Source organism: Anas acuta, chromosome 17 (genome assembly GCF_963932015.1).
Source record: "Anas acuta chromosome 17, bAnaAcu1.1, whole genome shotgun sequence".
Taxonomy (NCBI): Eukaryota; Metazoa; Chordata; class Aves; order Anseriformes; family Anatidae; genus Anas; species Anas acuta.
The window spans coordinates 7,613,353-7,630,655 of NC_088995.1; the positions used below are offsets into that span (position 1 = coordinate 7,613,353).

General features: G+C 51.8%; 1 protein-coding gene across 10 annotated transcripts in view; it reads right to left on the bottom strand.

Annotated features, from left to right (window-relative positions):
* PXN (paxillin) overlaps positions 1–17,303 on the bottom strand; it is a 41,601-nt gene that overhangs the window by 8,801 nt on the left and 15,497 nt on the right. For 8 of the 10 annotated variants that reach the window (XM_068654062.1, XM_068654063.1, XM_068654056.1 and 5 more), the window contains exons 2-7: positions 9,412–9,638; positions 8,822–8,937; positions 6,738–6,877; positions 6,167–6,368; positions 5,516–5,651; positions 254–1,267 (exon numbers count right to left, since the gene is read on the bottom strand). In XM_068654062.1, the coding sequence (XP_068510163.1) occupies positions 254–1,267; positions 5,516–5,651; positions 6,167–6,368; positions 6,738–6,877; positions 8,822–8,937; positions 9,412–9,638 (1,835 nt within the window). Of the gene's footprint in view, positions 1–253; positions 1,268–5,515; positions 5,652–6,166; positions 6,369–6,737; positions 6,878–8,821; positions 8,938–9,411; positions 9,639–10,506; positions 11,191–17,303 lie in introns of those variants that run through there. The other 2 variants (XM_068654058.1, XM_068654065.1) reach the window with 2 other exon arrangements.

Below are 17,303 nucleotides of genomic sequence, written 5' to 3' on the forward strand. Positions count from 1 at the left end.
CTTGTTCCAGTCAGGGAATAAAACTCCCTTTCACAGGGCAGTCCCTGCAGCCTGCCGTGCTCTGTCCTGCTCACCGGCATGCAGAGGAGGCCACAGGACAGAGCAGGGGACCTGACACATCCATGACACGCAGCTGGGCACTGCATGCTGTTAGTGTGGGTGAGCCCGGGCGCTCTCACAGCACACACAAACGTTAGTGAGCTGTCAGCTCAGGCCTGGACTCATCCTGCTCCTGCATTTGTGCGGTGCCTGCCTGGCCCGATGCAGAGATCCTCTCAATGGGTGGTTTGGAGACGTGCAGCTGATCCCAGTCGGCTTTCCAAGGGTTTTCAGGAGGTTGGGGAGCAACCGCAGAGCTTGTGAACTGCTCGTTTTCCTGCTCTCCTCTGGCTTTGGTCATGGGAGCAGCTCCTGCCTTCCGAGTTCTCCCTCTGCTCTGCCTCTTCTGGCCCAGATCAGGACAGCCATCTACTTGGATTTCACGTGGAGCTTTTAGCTCCTGTCCTTGCTCCACAACAAATCCCAACTGTTTTTTAGTGTCTGGGAAGATGTCCCGCCGATCCAGGGCCGTGACAGAAGGTTCACACACAGGACTCAAAACCCTCTCATGCTTTGCATGTACTTCTGGCAGATGCTCGGCCAGCTCCAGGGCCCAGAGCTCATCTAAAGCTGTTTCCACACTTCTGCCCTGAGAAGGAAGGGCTGAATTATCCCTGAATGCTCCCTGCTGGCCCGGGTCTTTTGCTATCTGCCCGTTCCCTTGACCAGTATTTGAGATCGGGACACTTGAAATTTTGGGGTCTGTTCTCTGCTCCTTTTTCTCACTCTCTTTTGCCAACTCCAGGCCTTGTGCCTCCACCTCAGCAGACCTACACAGAAACTCCACGCTGGAAGCTGGCACGGCCTGGGAAGCCTTTCTAGATGAGTCAGGCTTTCTGCTCAGCCTAACCAAGCCTGCAGAGGTCAACTGCTCCCCACGAGCAGCAGAAGAGACACGCGGAGGGGGCACAGGGACCGTTTGTGGCAAAGAAGGCACGCGTGTAGGAGCAGCAGAATGCCCTGAAGCAGGCAGAACTACAACGTGACTGCCTTCCCCAGCTGAGGGGGCAGATGTTGGTGCTGCCAAGTCCCCGCTGTGACTCGCAGAAGGGCGTTTGGAAGAGCAAAGCACTGCTAAGCTGTGATGAGAGTCGCTGGAGTCTGCGTCTGCTGAGCTGGGAACTGGTTCTGGGGAGGGCTCAGAAATCAGAGAGATAGTGGAACTAGTCTGCAAGAAAGGAGACAGAAGGAACAAGGAGAAAAAAACAGACAGAAGAAAGGGAAAAAATAAGCACGGTATACAGCATTGTAACAACTGTGACCTCCAAATCAAAGAGCCATGTCAGTCCAGAGTCTTACATCAGAGAACGAGGAATGAGAACGAGATATCAAAGAGCAGAACTAACGTGACAGCGTGTTGATCTTTGCATGAGATCACAGGATATGAAGCTCTACAGCCATCAAGGTCCTTTTTCTATGCTGTCCTCCTAAGCAACACCTCGTGCTCACCTACAGCTGTGATGGGGGCACGCGACAGCTGCCAGGAAGCCAGCAACAAACCCAGGAATGCCTGGACTCTGAGTAAAGGTCAGATTAGCAATTTACTCATAGCCAGCCATGTAGATTTTACATTTCGAAGCTGAAAAAAAGCAATCAATGAATAGAACAAACCCTGACATTCTTCTTCTTGATACACTAACAGTGTGCTGCAGTTGGTTATGTTCATGCAATGAAAACAAAGCTCCAGGGCAAGCACAGCAAGAACAGATGACATGGGCTTTGTTCTACCCACATCATTAATCTCACCTTGGACGTGACACACGCTGAATCTCAACAAGCCTGGCAGTCGCTCCATGCCCTTGCAAACTCTGCTTTGATTGTGGCCTAAGGGGAACAGGCTAATCTAGCCATCTCCACATTTACATGGTAACAAAATCAGTATTAATTTTAATCCAAAATACACTCTAACAAGAGTGACTGATACCAAGTTTTTGGTTCTCCTTGACTAGAGGGTGTTTTAAAAACAAAAGATTGTGGATGCTCCTTTCCCTGTTTCCAGTGGCTCCTGGCTGAGCTCTAGGAGACAAGTTGGTATTTCTCCTTTTCCTTACAAAAAGGCAATCAGAACAGCAGGTTAGCCAGGCCAACTTCAGGCCAATGCTGTCCTGCCAGTTTTAAAAACCTTGCCTAAGGATTCCCACATCCAACAGCTATCAAGAGCTGCTCTGATTCTTCACCACACTTTCCAAAGAAGCTTTAAGAAGTTCGATGCTCACATTCTAACGTAGCAGGGCTTTCTAACCTTTCTAAGCCTGTGCACAGTATCTCAGCCTTTACTTACCTTTCTGGGACACTTGCCATGAATTGACGGCTAAAATTAACCAGAACATACACAAAATTTGCCAGAAGGTGGAAAAGACATATACCTTCAGCTGGCCTATGCAGCTACCATCCCAAGGGGTCAGGAGCTGGCAAGCACACAAATCTGTGAAGTCACAGCAGTAGCGCTACAGGGAGACCGCTTGAAACATGGTAGGGAACCACAATTCATCACAGGTTGCTCCTCCTTTCAGGGAGCACAGCAAGATGAGAAAAACTAGCAAGTACACTCCTCAGTTAAAATAACAAGTTAGCCAATATTGCCCTCCTCTGTATTTATACCCCCCAGATATACCCATAAAAGCAACCATTTTTTATGCTACGGTTCATATTTACTCATTTCTAGACTTTCTAAAATTAAAGCCGGTCATTTTGACAGCAAGACTGTCATTTTGCTCAGAAGCAAGTATTTCCAGCCTGTTAAAAACACACAAGCTCTAAATTCAGAGCAAGGTTGCACACACAGCAGTTCACGGCTAAAGGCACCTCACCACGCAGCAAGCAGGCATCGTATTACACAGGAGTGGCAGAGGCTGAAAAACCAAGTGCATTAAGTAATCTCCATGGCCGCTGATGAGCTAGATAACCAAAAATCAAATGGATTCTGTAAGCAAAGAGAATGAGCAACTCATTAAAGTGAGAAAAATGATGATAAAACGTATCAGTCTGTTACAGCAGCTTTTACCCTGGGGTATGAGGGAAATTAAACATCAGTGTTGCCACTTCTCCCACCCCCATCTGCTGGAACTTGCAGTTGAACCAGCTCCAGCTAATTGCATACTGGACTCGTTTTTTCTGTCCTATTTCTTGCAGCCCCACACAGGTCTGGCACTCGAACAACAGCCTTTCATCTTGCACTTTTAGGAAAGACTCCACTTCTCTCCCTTCCATCCTGCCACTGGAACAGACCACAAGTCCATTTTTACAGACAAGCTAACACCACTAGCTGGCACAAGTACGGGAGGTAAAAACAAACAAAAAGGACTGAAGGGAAAATGAAGCAACAAGGAGAACAGGAAGAAGGAGAGCAGCTGTTAAAAACAGCCATTATATACAGATGAGACTTACAAAAATCCTAACACTGTGTTTATAGAGCTCAAATCTTAAAATTTTGCTGCATTTCAGCTTGTTAAAGTCCAACCAGAAACTAAGCCAGGGAGGAGGGCAGCATACAGAAAGCAGCTAGGCTGTCATGCAATTTTAATGGAGTTACAGAAAGAATCTCAGGCCTTTTTCCCAAGACTGCAAAGCATTTGAACACCCACACTTAGAAACATCCCCTCTTTGTATCTTGCAAAAAAAAAAAAAAAGTCAATACTGGGCATGGGTATTCCCAGTTGTCAAGAGCTCACCAAGGAGCAAAAGGCTTGTGACAACAACCACGCCCAGAGCTTGTTTCTGAGCCCTGATAAAAACAGCAGGGGTACCAGGCCCTGGCACTCCCACAGTATGTAGAAGGAGCAAGGCAAGGTATGCTGCCAGCAGCACAGGTGGGAGCTCTCCAGCCTCTGAACTGTGCCATTTTGCAAACAGATTGAACAGATAGCCGTGGTTATCCTGCACTCTACCTCAGGACCTAATATGGAGAAAAAAAAGCAACAGGAAGGTGTCAACGTTTGCAGTTGACTAAATACAAACTACACTATGTCCAGAGCAAACAGTGAGTAACTCGTTGATTCTCACTAAATTGTGTACATGAGTCACAGACCATAGCCTGAATTAAATCCCAGCAAGTACAGGGCCAGTAAAGTCCCGTGGAGCATACACGCTGCTCGCTGCTGGGTTCTGAGCTCACACGCTTGGTCAAAACTCCGGGTATTGTAGGGATCTCCATGAAATCCACAGCATACTTTGGAAGTACTCACATGAATGTGGCACAGAGGGAACGACCACCACAAATAACAACAAAGCTGTGTCTGAATGTCCTGTTTACTTCTCACAAAGTGTTGCTCAGCTCTGTCTGCCTCACACCTAAACTCCTGGTAGGAGGAGATGGAGTGCAGCACAGGCAAGAAACACCAAGCACCAGCACCATGTGAGTAAGGGACTTGCTTAGGATTACAAAGCAAACTTACACGTGCTTGTAAGAAAGGCACACCCAATAATGACAACATACAGAATGTGTTAGGTATTTGCTTCTCCACCTCTCTCAGAATAAATTCAAGTGAATAATTCAGCAAGGCTTTAAGTGAACCAGCTGAAAGTAGAAAGCAAGATCATTTTTTGCTATGATTGTGGGTAAATGAAATAGCATGAAAATAAACTCCAGTTAATCACTTAGTGTCAGAATGATAGCATACTTCTATGAATAAGAAATGTCTGCGTTTATAAATCATCCAAAGACGTATGCCAAAAATTTCATCAAGATGACCACAGACAAGTTACTCCCCTGCTCATCCTATTATGGGATTTTCTATGTGCCACTCACAACTGAAGCACCGGTAGCAGTTCCTTTCCAGTGCAATAGGTTGACTTGTAAACACAATTCTGAACACTGTTTGCTATCCTCCACTCCCCAAGAAGCTCAGCCTTTAACTCTTTTTTGAGCTGAACAAGTAATACTGTTTTCAGGTGGAAACCTTTGAAGCCTCCAGCTGTTTGATGCAAAGGCTTTGGTGTTCGTACCACATGCCTTCAAGCCCCTAACACACCCTCCTCAGGGAAAGCACATCAGGGTAAAAATGCATTCCAGAGGGGGCCATCCCATAGAACAGGAGAGCCTGGTCTCTGTCAATAAGCAGATGGTGTCCCATGCTCCCCTACTTCTTGTTAAGTTGCAGTACAGCAAAATAATTCACCCTGCACTGAGCAGTAACTGAGCTCATTATCTTTGCCAAACACAGACAAACTGCAGGATGGAAGGAAAAACAGACCCCAGAACTGCCTTACCCATGCCAGTGATGAGAATTTATAGAAGTCAAGAACCTACAGCAGCACACAAAGTGCAAATAACCCCAGAGGAACTTTTTCCGAGTAAGGATGAGAGGTAAAGAGGCCATTTGGGAGACCAAATAAGGTCAGCAGACGCGGCCAACTGGCAAGAGACTCTGGACATGGGGAGGGACAAGATGAAGCATAAGTTGTGAAGATGGGGCACCTTAAAGTCGGAGAGGGAGGCCATCAGCTCATCCAGTTCTCGTGTAGCTGAAGAAGCAGATATACGGGTCTGCTGTTGGCTGGCAGTGACGCGCTGGGGGCTGCTCACTTCTCCTTGGCTCACAGTGATTGCAGGGCTGACAAGAAAAAAAAGAAAAAGAGTGCATGTAGGTACAGGGGAGCCCTCCTAGACTGAAAGTCCCACTGTTCCCCCAAAACAAGCACAGCACAGCAACTTTCACCAGCACAGCCCCCCCCGGCCAGCCCTTCTCCCAGATCCAACCTCCACACCACACAGACGTCTCCTCTCTCTGCCACATCTAACGAGCGTACATGCACATACACCTCAGCCATGAAGGCAGGGACTGTGACCAAACATTTCTTTCACCAGACAGCGGGTATCTGTGATCAATTATAAACCCAAGTTCAGCATGCTGCTAGTGACATAATGTGTTATTTTTTCCATCCAGGAAGAGATGCAGTAGATAGAAGAGCACCAGCATCCTCACATGCCTGTTGAATTTCCCACCCTTCAGACAAATCCCATCTTGTCCATTACTGCCCTGCAGCATCTGTCCCTCCCCTACCTCACTACTCCCACAAGAGCCCGTCCAGTCCCAGAGAAGCCAGCAGCCCCCAAAGCACCACTTACACTGGACTTGGCACTGAGCTCTCCAGCTCATCCAGCAGGCTCTCCACACTGGGACGCACGTCCTCGATCCCACGCCCGCCATTCCGCTTTGGTTTTTCTTTTGTAGGGGGTGCAGCCTTCCCTCCCACAGAGCTGCTGCTCTCTGGGATGACATAGTGGGGTCCAGTCACGCCGGGCAGTGATGGGCTTCTGCTGGCCTCGTCTTTAGAAAGGGGGAGCAGAAAAGAGTAGCTCAGACACATAGGTCCAGATGTACACGCAGATCAGAGGGAAGAGCAATGTGCTGCCCAGAAACCTTGTGGAATTTCCATCTCTGAGGATATTCAACACTTAAATGCACAAGGACTTGAGCAGCATAATCTAACTTTGAAAGTGTGCAGTTAGAGCCAATTTTAAAATTGAACCAAGTTTGAGTATGGTGCTGGACCTCAAGAGATCCCACCCATGCTAAATGAGTCTTCGACTGGGGCTTGGAGGCATCTCCCTCAGAAGGGATGTTGGAAGGAGAAAGTAGGCTATTACTTTGGGAAGCAAACTATCTGCTAATACCAAACGTCTTCCTACTCCTTACCTGCTGGGAAGCCACTTGGGGGATTATGTTGAACAGCATTCAGTTCCAGGAGAAGCCTGTCCAGTTCTGAGAGGTTGCTGCCCAGAGAGGTGCTGGTCATGGTGGGAGATGGTTCTGCAGACTTCTGCTTGTTTGGGAAACTAAAAATAACAGAGAAGCACAAAACTTCTAATTCAAGATACAGCAGAAGAATGGAGGGAAATCTGTGTTAGGTTGGTAGAGTTTACACATGTATTGTGTGATTTTCAAACTGGGGCTTCTAGACCAGTGGTGAAAGATGACGCATGCTTTGTGAAGTGACCATCAACAGAGCTGCTGCTTAGCCACAGCTTCAGTTTGCTCAGCCACCTCTTCATTTGTCAGTTACAAAGAAACAGCACTGATAGACAGGGGCTTGGATTTTCAGGACCGCGTGCTGCACAGCCCTGTAGCAAAGAGTTAACTGTCTGCAGATCCAAGATGCACAGAACAGCAGCAGAACCATTAGCTGGCATACGGGAAAATTACTTGTTTCTGCTGACATCACAGCGAGCAGCAAATAACTCCTCTGAAACAAGGGGATGCAGGGCCAGCACAGACTGGAGAGGAGGCAAAGTACAAATCTCAAGCTAGCAACAAAAAGCCAAAAGTGGCAGGTTACGTGGCAACCTTTTGCAGCACACAAGGTCTCTTTTCAAGTCCTCAAACCTTTAATTGGGGGAATTGTAACCAATTTATAAGGAAGTAATTTGAAAGCATTTTCCACCACGTTAAACACAGGCCTTTAAAGTTTACCTACACAGGAGCACATATAAAGCACTAGCTGCAATTACTGCTTACCCTGTCAGGGTGATCCCACTTAGCTACACACAATTGCAAGCTGTTTCAAAGCAAAACTGAGGACAACTGAGGACTCGTCCAGTGATTTCTACAGTAACTACACTGTAATAACAGTCTTCCCATCATCAATGGCAAGGAAGTACTTTTCTCCAAGTAGACAAATAACTCGTAATGCTCTAGAGGTTCTTATTGCATCAAAAAGATGCTTTCCAAATGCAAAAAGGGATTTTCTGTTTCCTGCAAATTCCCAGATCCTGCTCAGAAAGTTAATCCAAGACAGGCTTTAGCACTCTGACACCTATTGCACCAGCGACAACTATTAAATTCCATAAAGGCAGTTCTTATCTTTCTTTTCAGACTGAAAACAAAGTCCACAAATGCAGCCTGAGGAAGGTGTACTTCATCCTGGCCCAAGCACACAAGCTGCAATTCAGACCAGAACCAGGCCATGCCAGGCCCTTTTACAGGAGGATTCAGGGCCCTAATTATCTTCATTTTGTACTAATTGCACGCAGCCCTCTGAAAAAACTGCAATTACTGCCTCCATTGGGCCATCTCTGGTTACGCCTGGTTCTACCCAGAAGTAGTTCTGGTTGCGAGCAACTTTCTGCTCAGCAGGAAGAGCTAGGCGTGGTTAGAGCACGACACCAGCAAAACACCACTGTAAAAAGGCACTGGGAACAGAGTGCATTGCATGGGGCCGGCAGAGATGAAGTCCTGACCACCTCTTCCTCCCTCTCTCAGCCCCGTGTCAGCACAACAAACAGGACTACCCATACAGGCTGCCCCACCAACCTCCGAGCTGTCTTTGTGAGTATAAAGCAAAAAGTAGTCAGTAGCAGTGACAGGGAGGTTCTGAAGCCTTTGTTAAAAAAAAAAATGTCAATTTACATAAAAATTCCAATCATCGTGCACCCTGCCAGGTGACGGGTAACTGAGCTCCCTGAGACAACTGACTCAAAGGCCACCCACCTCCTCGAGAACTTTGGGGATGGATTTGTCCCTTGTCCCTGGATTGTAACCCTCAACCCAATCCAGATCCAGTCCTGTCTGATGGATCCTAAACCTCTCCTACAGCTGAGCAAACTAAAGGCCCACATTAACACTTGAAGCAGGTACAAAAGGTACTGTAGCCCCTTACAAACAAGCTAACAAAACCCAACACCAGGCAGCAGAACATATACAAGGAGCAGAGTGTTTGTTTCCAATTACAGAAGGCAGCTCGAGCTGTGAGTCAGGCTTCTCCATCAATGGGGACAAGATACCTGTAGACGTGTTCCTCTTCACTGGCACGAGGAGAAGGAGAGCTGAGCCCGTCCCTAGGAACGGAGGCACTGGAGCTTTTGGCACTAGAGCTGTATATAGGCGACTGGGACTGAGGCTGTGGGAATGAGACTTGTGTTAGGAACAGAAAACACCACACAAGCACACACACCGTGCTGCAACCCCACACACCGCAGGAGAAAGCCCAGCAGCACAACAATTGTCTGTTAGGCAGCCAAGCCAGCCTCCAGGAGAGGAGCTACACCAGGAGCCCCCCACTTGCCTCGGACATGCCTCCGAGTTGCAGATCTGCGCTGGAAACCCCCAGCCTGCAGGACGGGTGACTAACACTAATGTCATCATGCTACCACTGCTGAAACAACGACAGTGGGTTTCAAGTTCTTCTTCAGCATTTTTTCCGACTGGTTAGCTCTATTAAAAACCTCCACATCCCCCCATTTCCCCTCTCTGTGCTTATCCAACCTTATCCTCACATCTCACTATTCCTTCCCCTCATCTGCATCCTTGAGAGGACTGCAGCACGCAAACAAGCAGGCACCTTCCCCATCTCCATCGCCACGCGCTCACTCACTTGCTGGTGGACGTATCTGGACACGTTGGGCTGCCACTGGTCCAAGGGGTCGATCACAGTGCCATTTAGGGCCTCGCTGGAGGGCGGCGGGGGCACTGGAGGTGGCACAGCGATCTCCTGGTACGTGTGGTTTCCAGTTGGATAGGAGTACGGCGTTTCCTCCGTTAGAAACACCGGGCGCTTGGAGATATGCGAGGTGGTGGATTCCAGGTCTGCCAGTAAGGCGTCTGCAGAAAGGAAGAAAAAAACAAAAACGGTGAAATCCTGGACAACAGCGTTTTCTCTTTCGTCTCGTTATTCAGAATGTCTGCATCAGAAGGTATTTGGGAAGAGTCTTCATCTAGGGTGATCTGCTAAATGCACTGTGAAACACCGCTGCAGCTCAGGGCTTCCAGTACAAAGAAAAACATCAAGGGGAAACAGAGCAGCCAGAAAAAACTCGGTCAGCCTCAGATTTTTGTCTTAACTGGGAAGCCACCCAGCACGAAGGACCCGCAGCCTCGCTGCGCCCTGCAGAAGAGCAGCCAAGGAGGAACCTGCCTAGAGATTGACCCGCAACAGGATATTGACACAGGCTAATTACAGGCCCCACATCATCACCGAGTCATTTCACGTGGCCGCAGGCACTGCTTTCTGCAGGAAACAAGATCTCGGGAGGGGCTTTCTCCAGAGTTTCAGGCGCTGCAAGAAGCATGCAACTTTCAAATTAGCCCATCGGCGTGGCAGCGGGACTATGTTCTTCGGCTTTCCTAACAAAAATCCCCCTCGGTACATCACACAAACAGTTAACTGGTTTCCAGAGCCTGCCAGGTAAACACAGTTTCTTCTCCTGGAAACAATTCTCAGCTCGCTGGGTGGAGCCTGCTCACAAATTCCTGAAGAGAAGAAAAAAAAAAAACTTCCATCCGCTAGAAACACCGGCACTGGTGCCAGGCAGAGGAACCCACGTCACAAGGTTAGCACCTCTCGGAAACCTCAGAGCAGGGAAAATGCTCCCCCCTCACCAACGGGACAAGGCAACCCACCCCTCTGGGGTTCTCCCCGCACCCTCTCCTTCGCCCAGCCCGCTCCCCACGCTCCTCTGCTGTGACTCACGGCAAATCCCAGCTCGTGGGGTGTCCGTGAGCCACCCTGCAGGGAAACTCCAGTGACTGCAGGTCTGCACCATGCATGTTTTCGGCAGAAAGCCCGGCTGGCCGGGTGCCTGCAGGCAGGGGCACACCTCTGCAGGGCTGCTCAGAGAGGAGCCAGCCCGCTAGGACGTGGGTGCCCTCCGGTACAAGGGCATCAGGACGCACCTGGAAGCTTCTGTGTGGGATGTGCGGTTCAGCCAGACACCAGGAAGAAAACTTTGGGAAACTTTTGGGAGGAGAAGCCCTCGGAAGCCCCCTTACTGGCACCAACCCTCCCTCTGCTCAGTGCCAGACCCCACTGCCTTTGAGTTTTTGGGGCTGAGGACCACAGTTGGGGACCCAGCCAGGGTCTCAAGGAGCTGCAGGGACCAGGAGGCACCCAACAAGCTGTGGGGCACGCTGGCCCTAACAGCAGGCACCTGCCAGCTCCAAGCCCTTTCCCGAGCTGAGCAGCCCACAGCAGCCACGGCACTGGGCAGCCCTTCAGAAACCACGCTCGAGGGTCAGATGGAGGACGGCGTTATCGCACTGCGAGACGAGAAGGGTGCTGCTTCTATGCCCACTCTCTTCCACCAACTAAAGCATTGTAAAAGGGAAAAGAGAAAAAAGCAGCAGTCCTGCCCTCAGAGAACATAATACAGCCAGCAGCAAATTAAATCCTGCGGTAAATTAACTCTGTGCACCACTTGTTTAGCCAGGAAAATTCCCCAAAGCATTTAAGCCAGGGGCATCCTCCTAGGGGGACCAAAATACCCCAGAATTGGATTCTCTGTCGGGATACAAGCTTGCTGCAGCTGGGGAAAAAGGAGTTTAGGCTTCTTTTTAAGCAAAAGAAGGGCTGGCGGACTCCACAGGGGAAGGCACGTACCTCGCGGGGACCGAGGAGCCGCGATTCCTTGGCGCGGGCAGGTCCTGTGACGGGAGGTTTGGTGCACACAGCTCCAGAGCAGGGCTACCCAGAAGGAGGGGTTTGTGCTGCTCCCCGCCAATGGCAGAGGCAAATCAAACTCCACCAGGAAGTAAAAATCCCCGGGAGGGCGGCCGGCTCCTCCAGCCCTGCAAGGGGCACCCCAAATCTCTTTTCCACCCTCCAGCCCCTGCCCTCGCTGCGGGGCAGACGGATGTAACCATCTCACCACAAAATTCACCTCCTCAGGCCAGCAGCTCTGCTGAGTGAGCCACTGGACAGAAATCCAAGAAACCCGCTGCTTTTTCCTGACGGCACACAGGAGTTCAGCTAAATGGAGCTTTTCACCCCGCCAAGCCCGCAGCAGAGGGGTCTGGAGCTGCCAGGAGCCCCAGGCTGCGAAGGAGTTAAGGAGAGGACACGGCAGTTAATGATTAACTTCCCCCATGCCCTCCCCCTTCCAGACTTGAGCAAACAAGGCAGAGCGAGGAACAGGAAGCGGAGGGAGGAGAAAAGGCTGGGGAAGGAATCGCTGCCGTCCTCCAGATGCCTCAACTTCCCAGCTGGGCCCAAGGCAGGAGTGCACGGCCCCAGCAGACACCAGTTTCCCCATAGCACAGGGCCTTGCCCCACACCAGCCTGCCCAGAGCCACCTCACCATGCCGGGAAGCTCGTCCCCAGCCACGCTGCAAACAGCCGAGGGGATTAATATTGAGGGGATTAACACCCAGGGGCTCGACGTTTTGATGCCCACGCAGCACCGTGTGCTCGTTTGGGATCCACACACCTTTATAAGGCTATCAGAACATAATGGGAGACAAGGGAAGGGGTAAAGAAGGGATTTTTTTTTTATTATTATTAATGGAATAAAGGCCCACTGCTCCCTTCTGTCTTTCAGAAAAGGACCACGGGGACCAGACAGCCCTAACTCAACGAACTGTAACAAAGGAGCCGTGCCTCACACAGCGCTGTCACTGCGGTGCCTGCTCCGTAAATAGAAGTACTCGGTCCCTCAGCAGAAATAGCAAAGGCTCGATCGATTTCCTGGGGAATGAACCGGTCCTACTCAGGGCAGCCCCTGCGGCACAGCGCTGCAGGAGGTGTAAAAGCAGCCTGAGCCCCGCTCAGCCCCCAGCCCAGGGAAGGAGGCAGCCGTCAGAGGGCACCACCACATCCTCACCGGGATGGAGCAAGGAAACCGGGCAGCACCGGCCAGCTTGGCACTGACCCCACCTGGCTTGGTCAGCCCTACAGCAGGGGCACAACGCCCCGTGTGCTGCAGCTCCCCAGCACGCACTGTGGCACCTCGGGGTATTTGCTGAAATACCACCAGCCCCAACACTCCCGCTCGGTGTCATCCACGTGCTGCAGGAGATGTCGTAGCACAGAATCAGTCCTCTTCCTCCTCCTCCTCCTCCCTCCACGGAGCAATCCAAGCACCGTGCTCAGGTGACAGCACACTGGGGCCGAGGGCTGCTCAACCCACACCCTCCCCAGCAGGGCAGGACACTGCCTTCGTGCTCAAGGGGCTCTTCTGTACTGGTTTTTCTGCGGAGGAGGGACAGTGCCAGCCACCCCGCTTGGTGCCTTTCCTACTCCACAGCACTCCAAGGTATCTGAAGCCTGGGCGCATTAGCTCAGCCCCCCCAACCACTTTTGCAAAAAATCATTATTAAGTACAGGCTTCTCGGGATTCTGGCCTCCAACTCCCCCGCACAGCTCTGTGTGTGCATTAGGAACTGACAAGGGGCACTTAATGCATCGCTTCGCTTCCAGCGCCTGCCAAAGCCCTGCCAGTCGTTTCGCCTGGGACATTCAGCTTTCAGCTCTCGGTGCTCAGCACAGCGCAGCTGTCTGTAGGGTTAGAGGACGGGGGAAAAGGGAGCTGCCGTCCACGCACTGAACCGCTCTGAGGAATCCCTTCTTACCAAGGGGATCAGCAAGATGCAAGCGCAGGCCAGCGCTGTGGGGAAGTCCCACTCAGCAGGACAAGCTGCACCGAAAGGAGACATCACCCCCTGAGCACACAGCGTGCATTCCTGTGCTATCTCCTCGGCCAGAGGCGCAGCTCCTCGGCATTCCCGGGGCTCCTCTGCTGCGTGCCAGCACTCGCCGTCCCCAGGAGCAGCCTGGTGTGCAGCCGTGGGCGTGCATTCCTGGCTTCCCACATCCCGGCTCTGTCTGATGCACAGCAGCGAGGCCAGAGCAGGAGCACAACGCCGTTCGGAGGTAGGGCACAGGGACAGATAACGTGGGGACCCTGTGTGCTGATGCTCACGGCAGCTCCCTTTTGTGTAAGTCTGAGCTGTACTTGGCCCCCTTCAATTGAGTGAAGTTATTAAAAAAGATATTTACATGCATCTTCCATGCACATCAGAGCGTGCTCTTTGTTCTCTCCCCTGTCCCTGTGCTTGCCACAAACGCTCCCAGATTAAGGGAGCAGTGGAGCAGAACACACCACCAGCTAGTTCTGGAAAAACCTCCGTGACAAGGCATCGACCACTCACATTTGCCAAGCAGCAATGAGCAGCCTCTAACGCTAATTTTACCACGAGCAGTAAATTGTTTTCCACTGCGTTCATCAGCAGCGTAGGATTTTTATTTTTGAAAGCGAGGCCATCCATCCTACTTGTTCTCACCACCCAGTGACACTCACACCAACCTGCAGAGCACTACGTGTAAAAAACCAAACCACCAGCTGAAAGGCGTTGGCAGTCAGAGGCGCACACCACTGCAAGCACTTCACTCGCAGCTGATGTGCCAGCTACTTGCTAACCTTCCTCAAGCTAAAAATTACACACGAGAGAGAATTATCACCATCAATTTGCTTTGGCCTATTAAAAAGCCTTCTGCTACCGAGTGTCCGGCATAACTCAGCACAGAGATGAGGGTGTTAGTGCCAGGAGAGAGCAAACTGCCTCCCGTTTCCACGCGGAGCTCCTCTCTCCCGAGAGCCAAAGCTGATCTGTTAAGCCACGCTGACAGAGCAGGGCAGAGCACTGTCAATGCAGCAAGCAGATCAAAAGGGTGGTGGTCACATTTCCTCTTGTGCTGGGAAGGAAATGGAAGCATGGCCGAGGCAGGATACCTCAAATGCCACAGATATCAGCCCTTTGCTCTCAGCAGCTGAAAGCCACATCTGCACACCCCAACCGCACGCTGCCTGGGGCTCTAATTCTCGCACAGGACATCTGGAAAGCGAGTGGTGGCTGCAGGATCCTGGTCCCAGCAGGCACGGCACAGAGCTCATGCCTCCAGCGCCCAGCCGCAGCATGCTGCCTTCCCTCAGGGCTCCCCCACGCTGGGGGGCACCCCGACAGCCCGGGCACGGGCACAGGGCGAGATGTCTGAGCACAAAGTGCAGGACTTCCTCTGTGCAGCTGCAGGGACAGGTGGCTGCACCCCTCCTGCTCTTCTCCACACCCCTGCGTATCCGAATAACCAGAGCCGCTCCAGGCTCTGCTGCCTTAGGCAGCAGCAATTTGCCAGTGAGTTGGTAAATATAAAGCAGAAGAGCTGCAAGGACTGGTCTAGATGAGGTGATAACCGAGTCTCACTGGGTGCAGGACACATTGCAGACCCCTCGTTTGCAGAAGGACATGCCATCCTCCAGCCACTTTTTCTTAACAGCTCTAAGATGCTGCCTCCAGGTCTCTGATTGCTGCTGCCCTAGAAGGATGGGGGGAGCTGCACGCTCAGAACCGAGCCCGGAGCTCTTGAGCTCACTCAGCAGGCTCCTCACAAAATCCTTGAATGCAAGCTTTTAAAGTCTCATTAGGCTCAAATGAGTCTCCTCTCCCCCAGCTCGCATGCAGGGAGACAGCTCAGGGCAGTAACCCAACCCTTGGCAAGCCAGTTTTACATTGTGAGTAACTGCAGAGGAATGGGGAGCTTGGGTATATTTATCCTATTAAGCAGCCTTTCAGAAGAAACATTTGCAGTGCTCAAAGAGCTGCATCCTGAAGACTTGCTGGAGCCTTGCTGCAGGACTTCTCACCGCCTTCGAGCTCGAGTCTGGAAGCTGGGGGAGCCCCAGAAAGCAACGAAACAAAATTCACAGAAATAGGAAAACCATGACCAAGCAATTCAAGACAAAGCCAAGTCATTTGCCAGACCATTTGCCAGCGCAGAGCAGCCACCGGCATTTTTCCTTCACACTGTGTGGACCTGCCCAGAGGCAGTTACAGCAACAGGCAAAAAAACCCGCTCAGCCATGCCTGAGTGCATGCCAGGGACAGAAGCTCACTCAAAGCCTTGCACTGTCCTCATCAAGGCCCAAAACCCCCGAAGCTTCTCTGTCCTCTGGAACTAACACCACCCTCCTAGAACAAGCAAGGCTGTGTGCTTGGAGCCCTGACTTCCCGAACTGTGGGCAAAACAAGGCATCCACCTGCTGTGCCCAGCTCCGCCAGGCTGCAGAGACAGCCTACACCTCGTGACAGACACCCTGCTTTCAGCATCACCTGGTGGCACAGCCACCCCGAAGCCCCCATGCCAAAAGCAGGCGGCTTGCCCCAGCCCAGCAGCCCATGCAGGCAGCTCCGACCACCAGCAGCAGTTTAAGGCCAGACCAGACACTACCCTGGGCTGTGGTCTGTGCTATCAGCTGCAGCAATGACCGTGGCTTCCTGCCCCGACCACTGAGACCCAAACAGAAAACTTTATTCCAGGGCTTGTGGCCAGCTAACTGCTCCTCACCGCCCCAGCACGGGGCGGAAGGAGCACACAACACGGCCAGTTCGAGGGGATTTTGGTACCTGTGTGTCTGTCACTGCTCGCCACACGTTTAGAGATGAGGTTTGAACCCTGCGAGTGCTCCGGCCACAGTTCCTGCAGAGCTGCCACCTGCACACGCTGCCGGCGGAGGGAAGGGCCCAGCCATCACCGAGCTCACTGTGCTCACAGCCAGACACTTCCGAAACTATTCCAGCCTAGAAACTCTGAGAAAGTTATTCTTTTCAGATAGACTCACTACGTTTCTTGGAAGCACAGCCCCGGCCACTCTACAGCTTAAAACATTTCCTAAGAGCTGTGTAAAGAGAGCGATGCCAGAATTCAGCCCTTCTCTAGACTGACAGACTAAAACTTCTGCCTGGGACAGGAAACCCTGGACCTCCACCTCCGAAGCTCAGGCCAGGCCACCAAGTGACATCCAGCCCCGTTCTGCCACCAGCTGAAGGAAGTCACCCACCCTTCTGTCCAAATCCCACGATTGTTCTGCGCCTCCGATGCTGACCACAAAATCCGCAGCCTGAAAAGGGAACAATCAGGCAAACCCCAACACACTTAAATTCCGGAGCCATCCCTCACCACTACCAGCCACTTCCCCGACACTTTATTCCAGCCTTGCAGCCCCAGGGCCGTACGATTCAACCACCCACAGCATCCCTCCGAGGGGCGCAGGCAAGAAGACTGTCTGTGTGTGTGCTGGGAAAACAGAAAGGTCGCTGCAAGATCCTTCCTGGAACCGGCCACGCCACGCCACTTCCTTTCACATTAACAGGAAAATGTCACTGAGACGCCCAACTGCCCCGTAACCTCAGCCACGGGGCACTGGTCAGCAGGCTGGTGGCGTGATGCTGCCAGCATCACGAGGGGCAGCTAATTCCTGTGTGACCAAGGGCACGGGCAGAGGCTGCAGGGAGCAGCTGACACCGCAAATCCAGGGGAACCAGAGCCCCTTCTCCTTGAAGGAGCAGCTCCCATCCACATCTCGCCATCCCTGATGTGACAGGCTGGGAAATCCTCCCAGAGTTGGCTCCGCTCGCTCCCCAAGCTGGCAGGACGGTGATGGCAGGAAGGTGACCTGCCCTTACCCAGGCCCACAGGGCACGGGATCATCATCGCAGCGT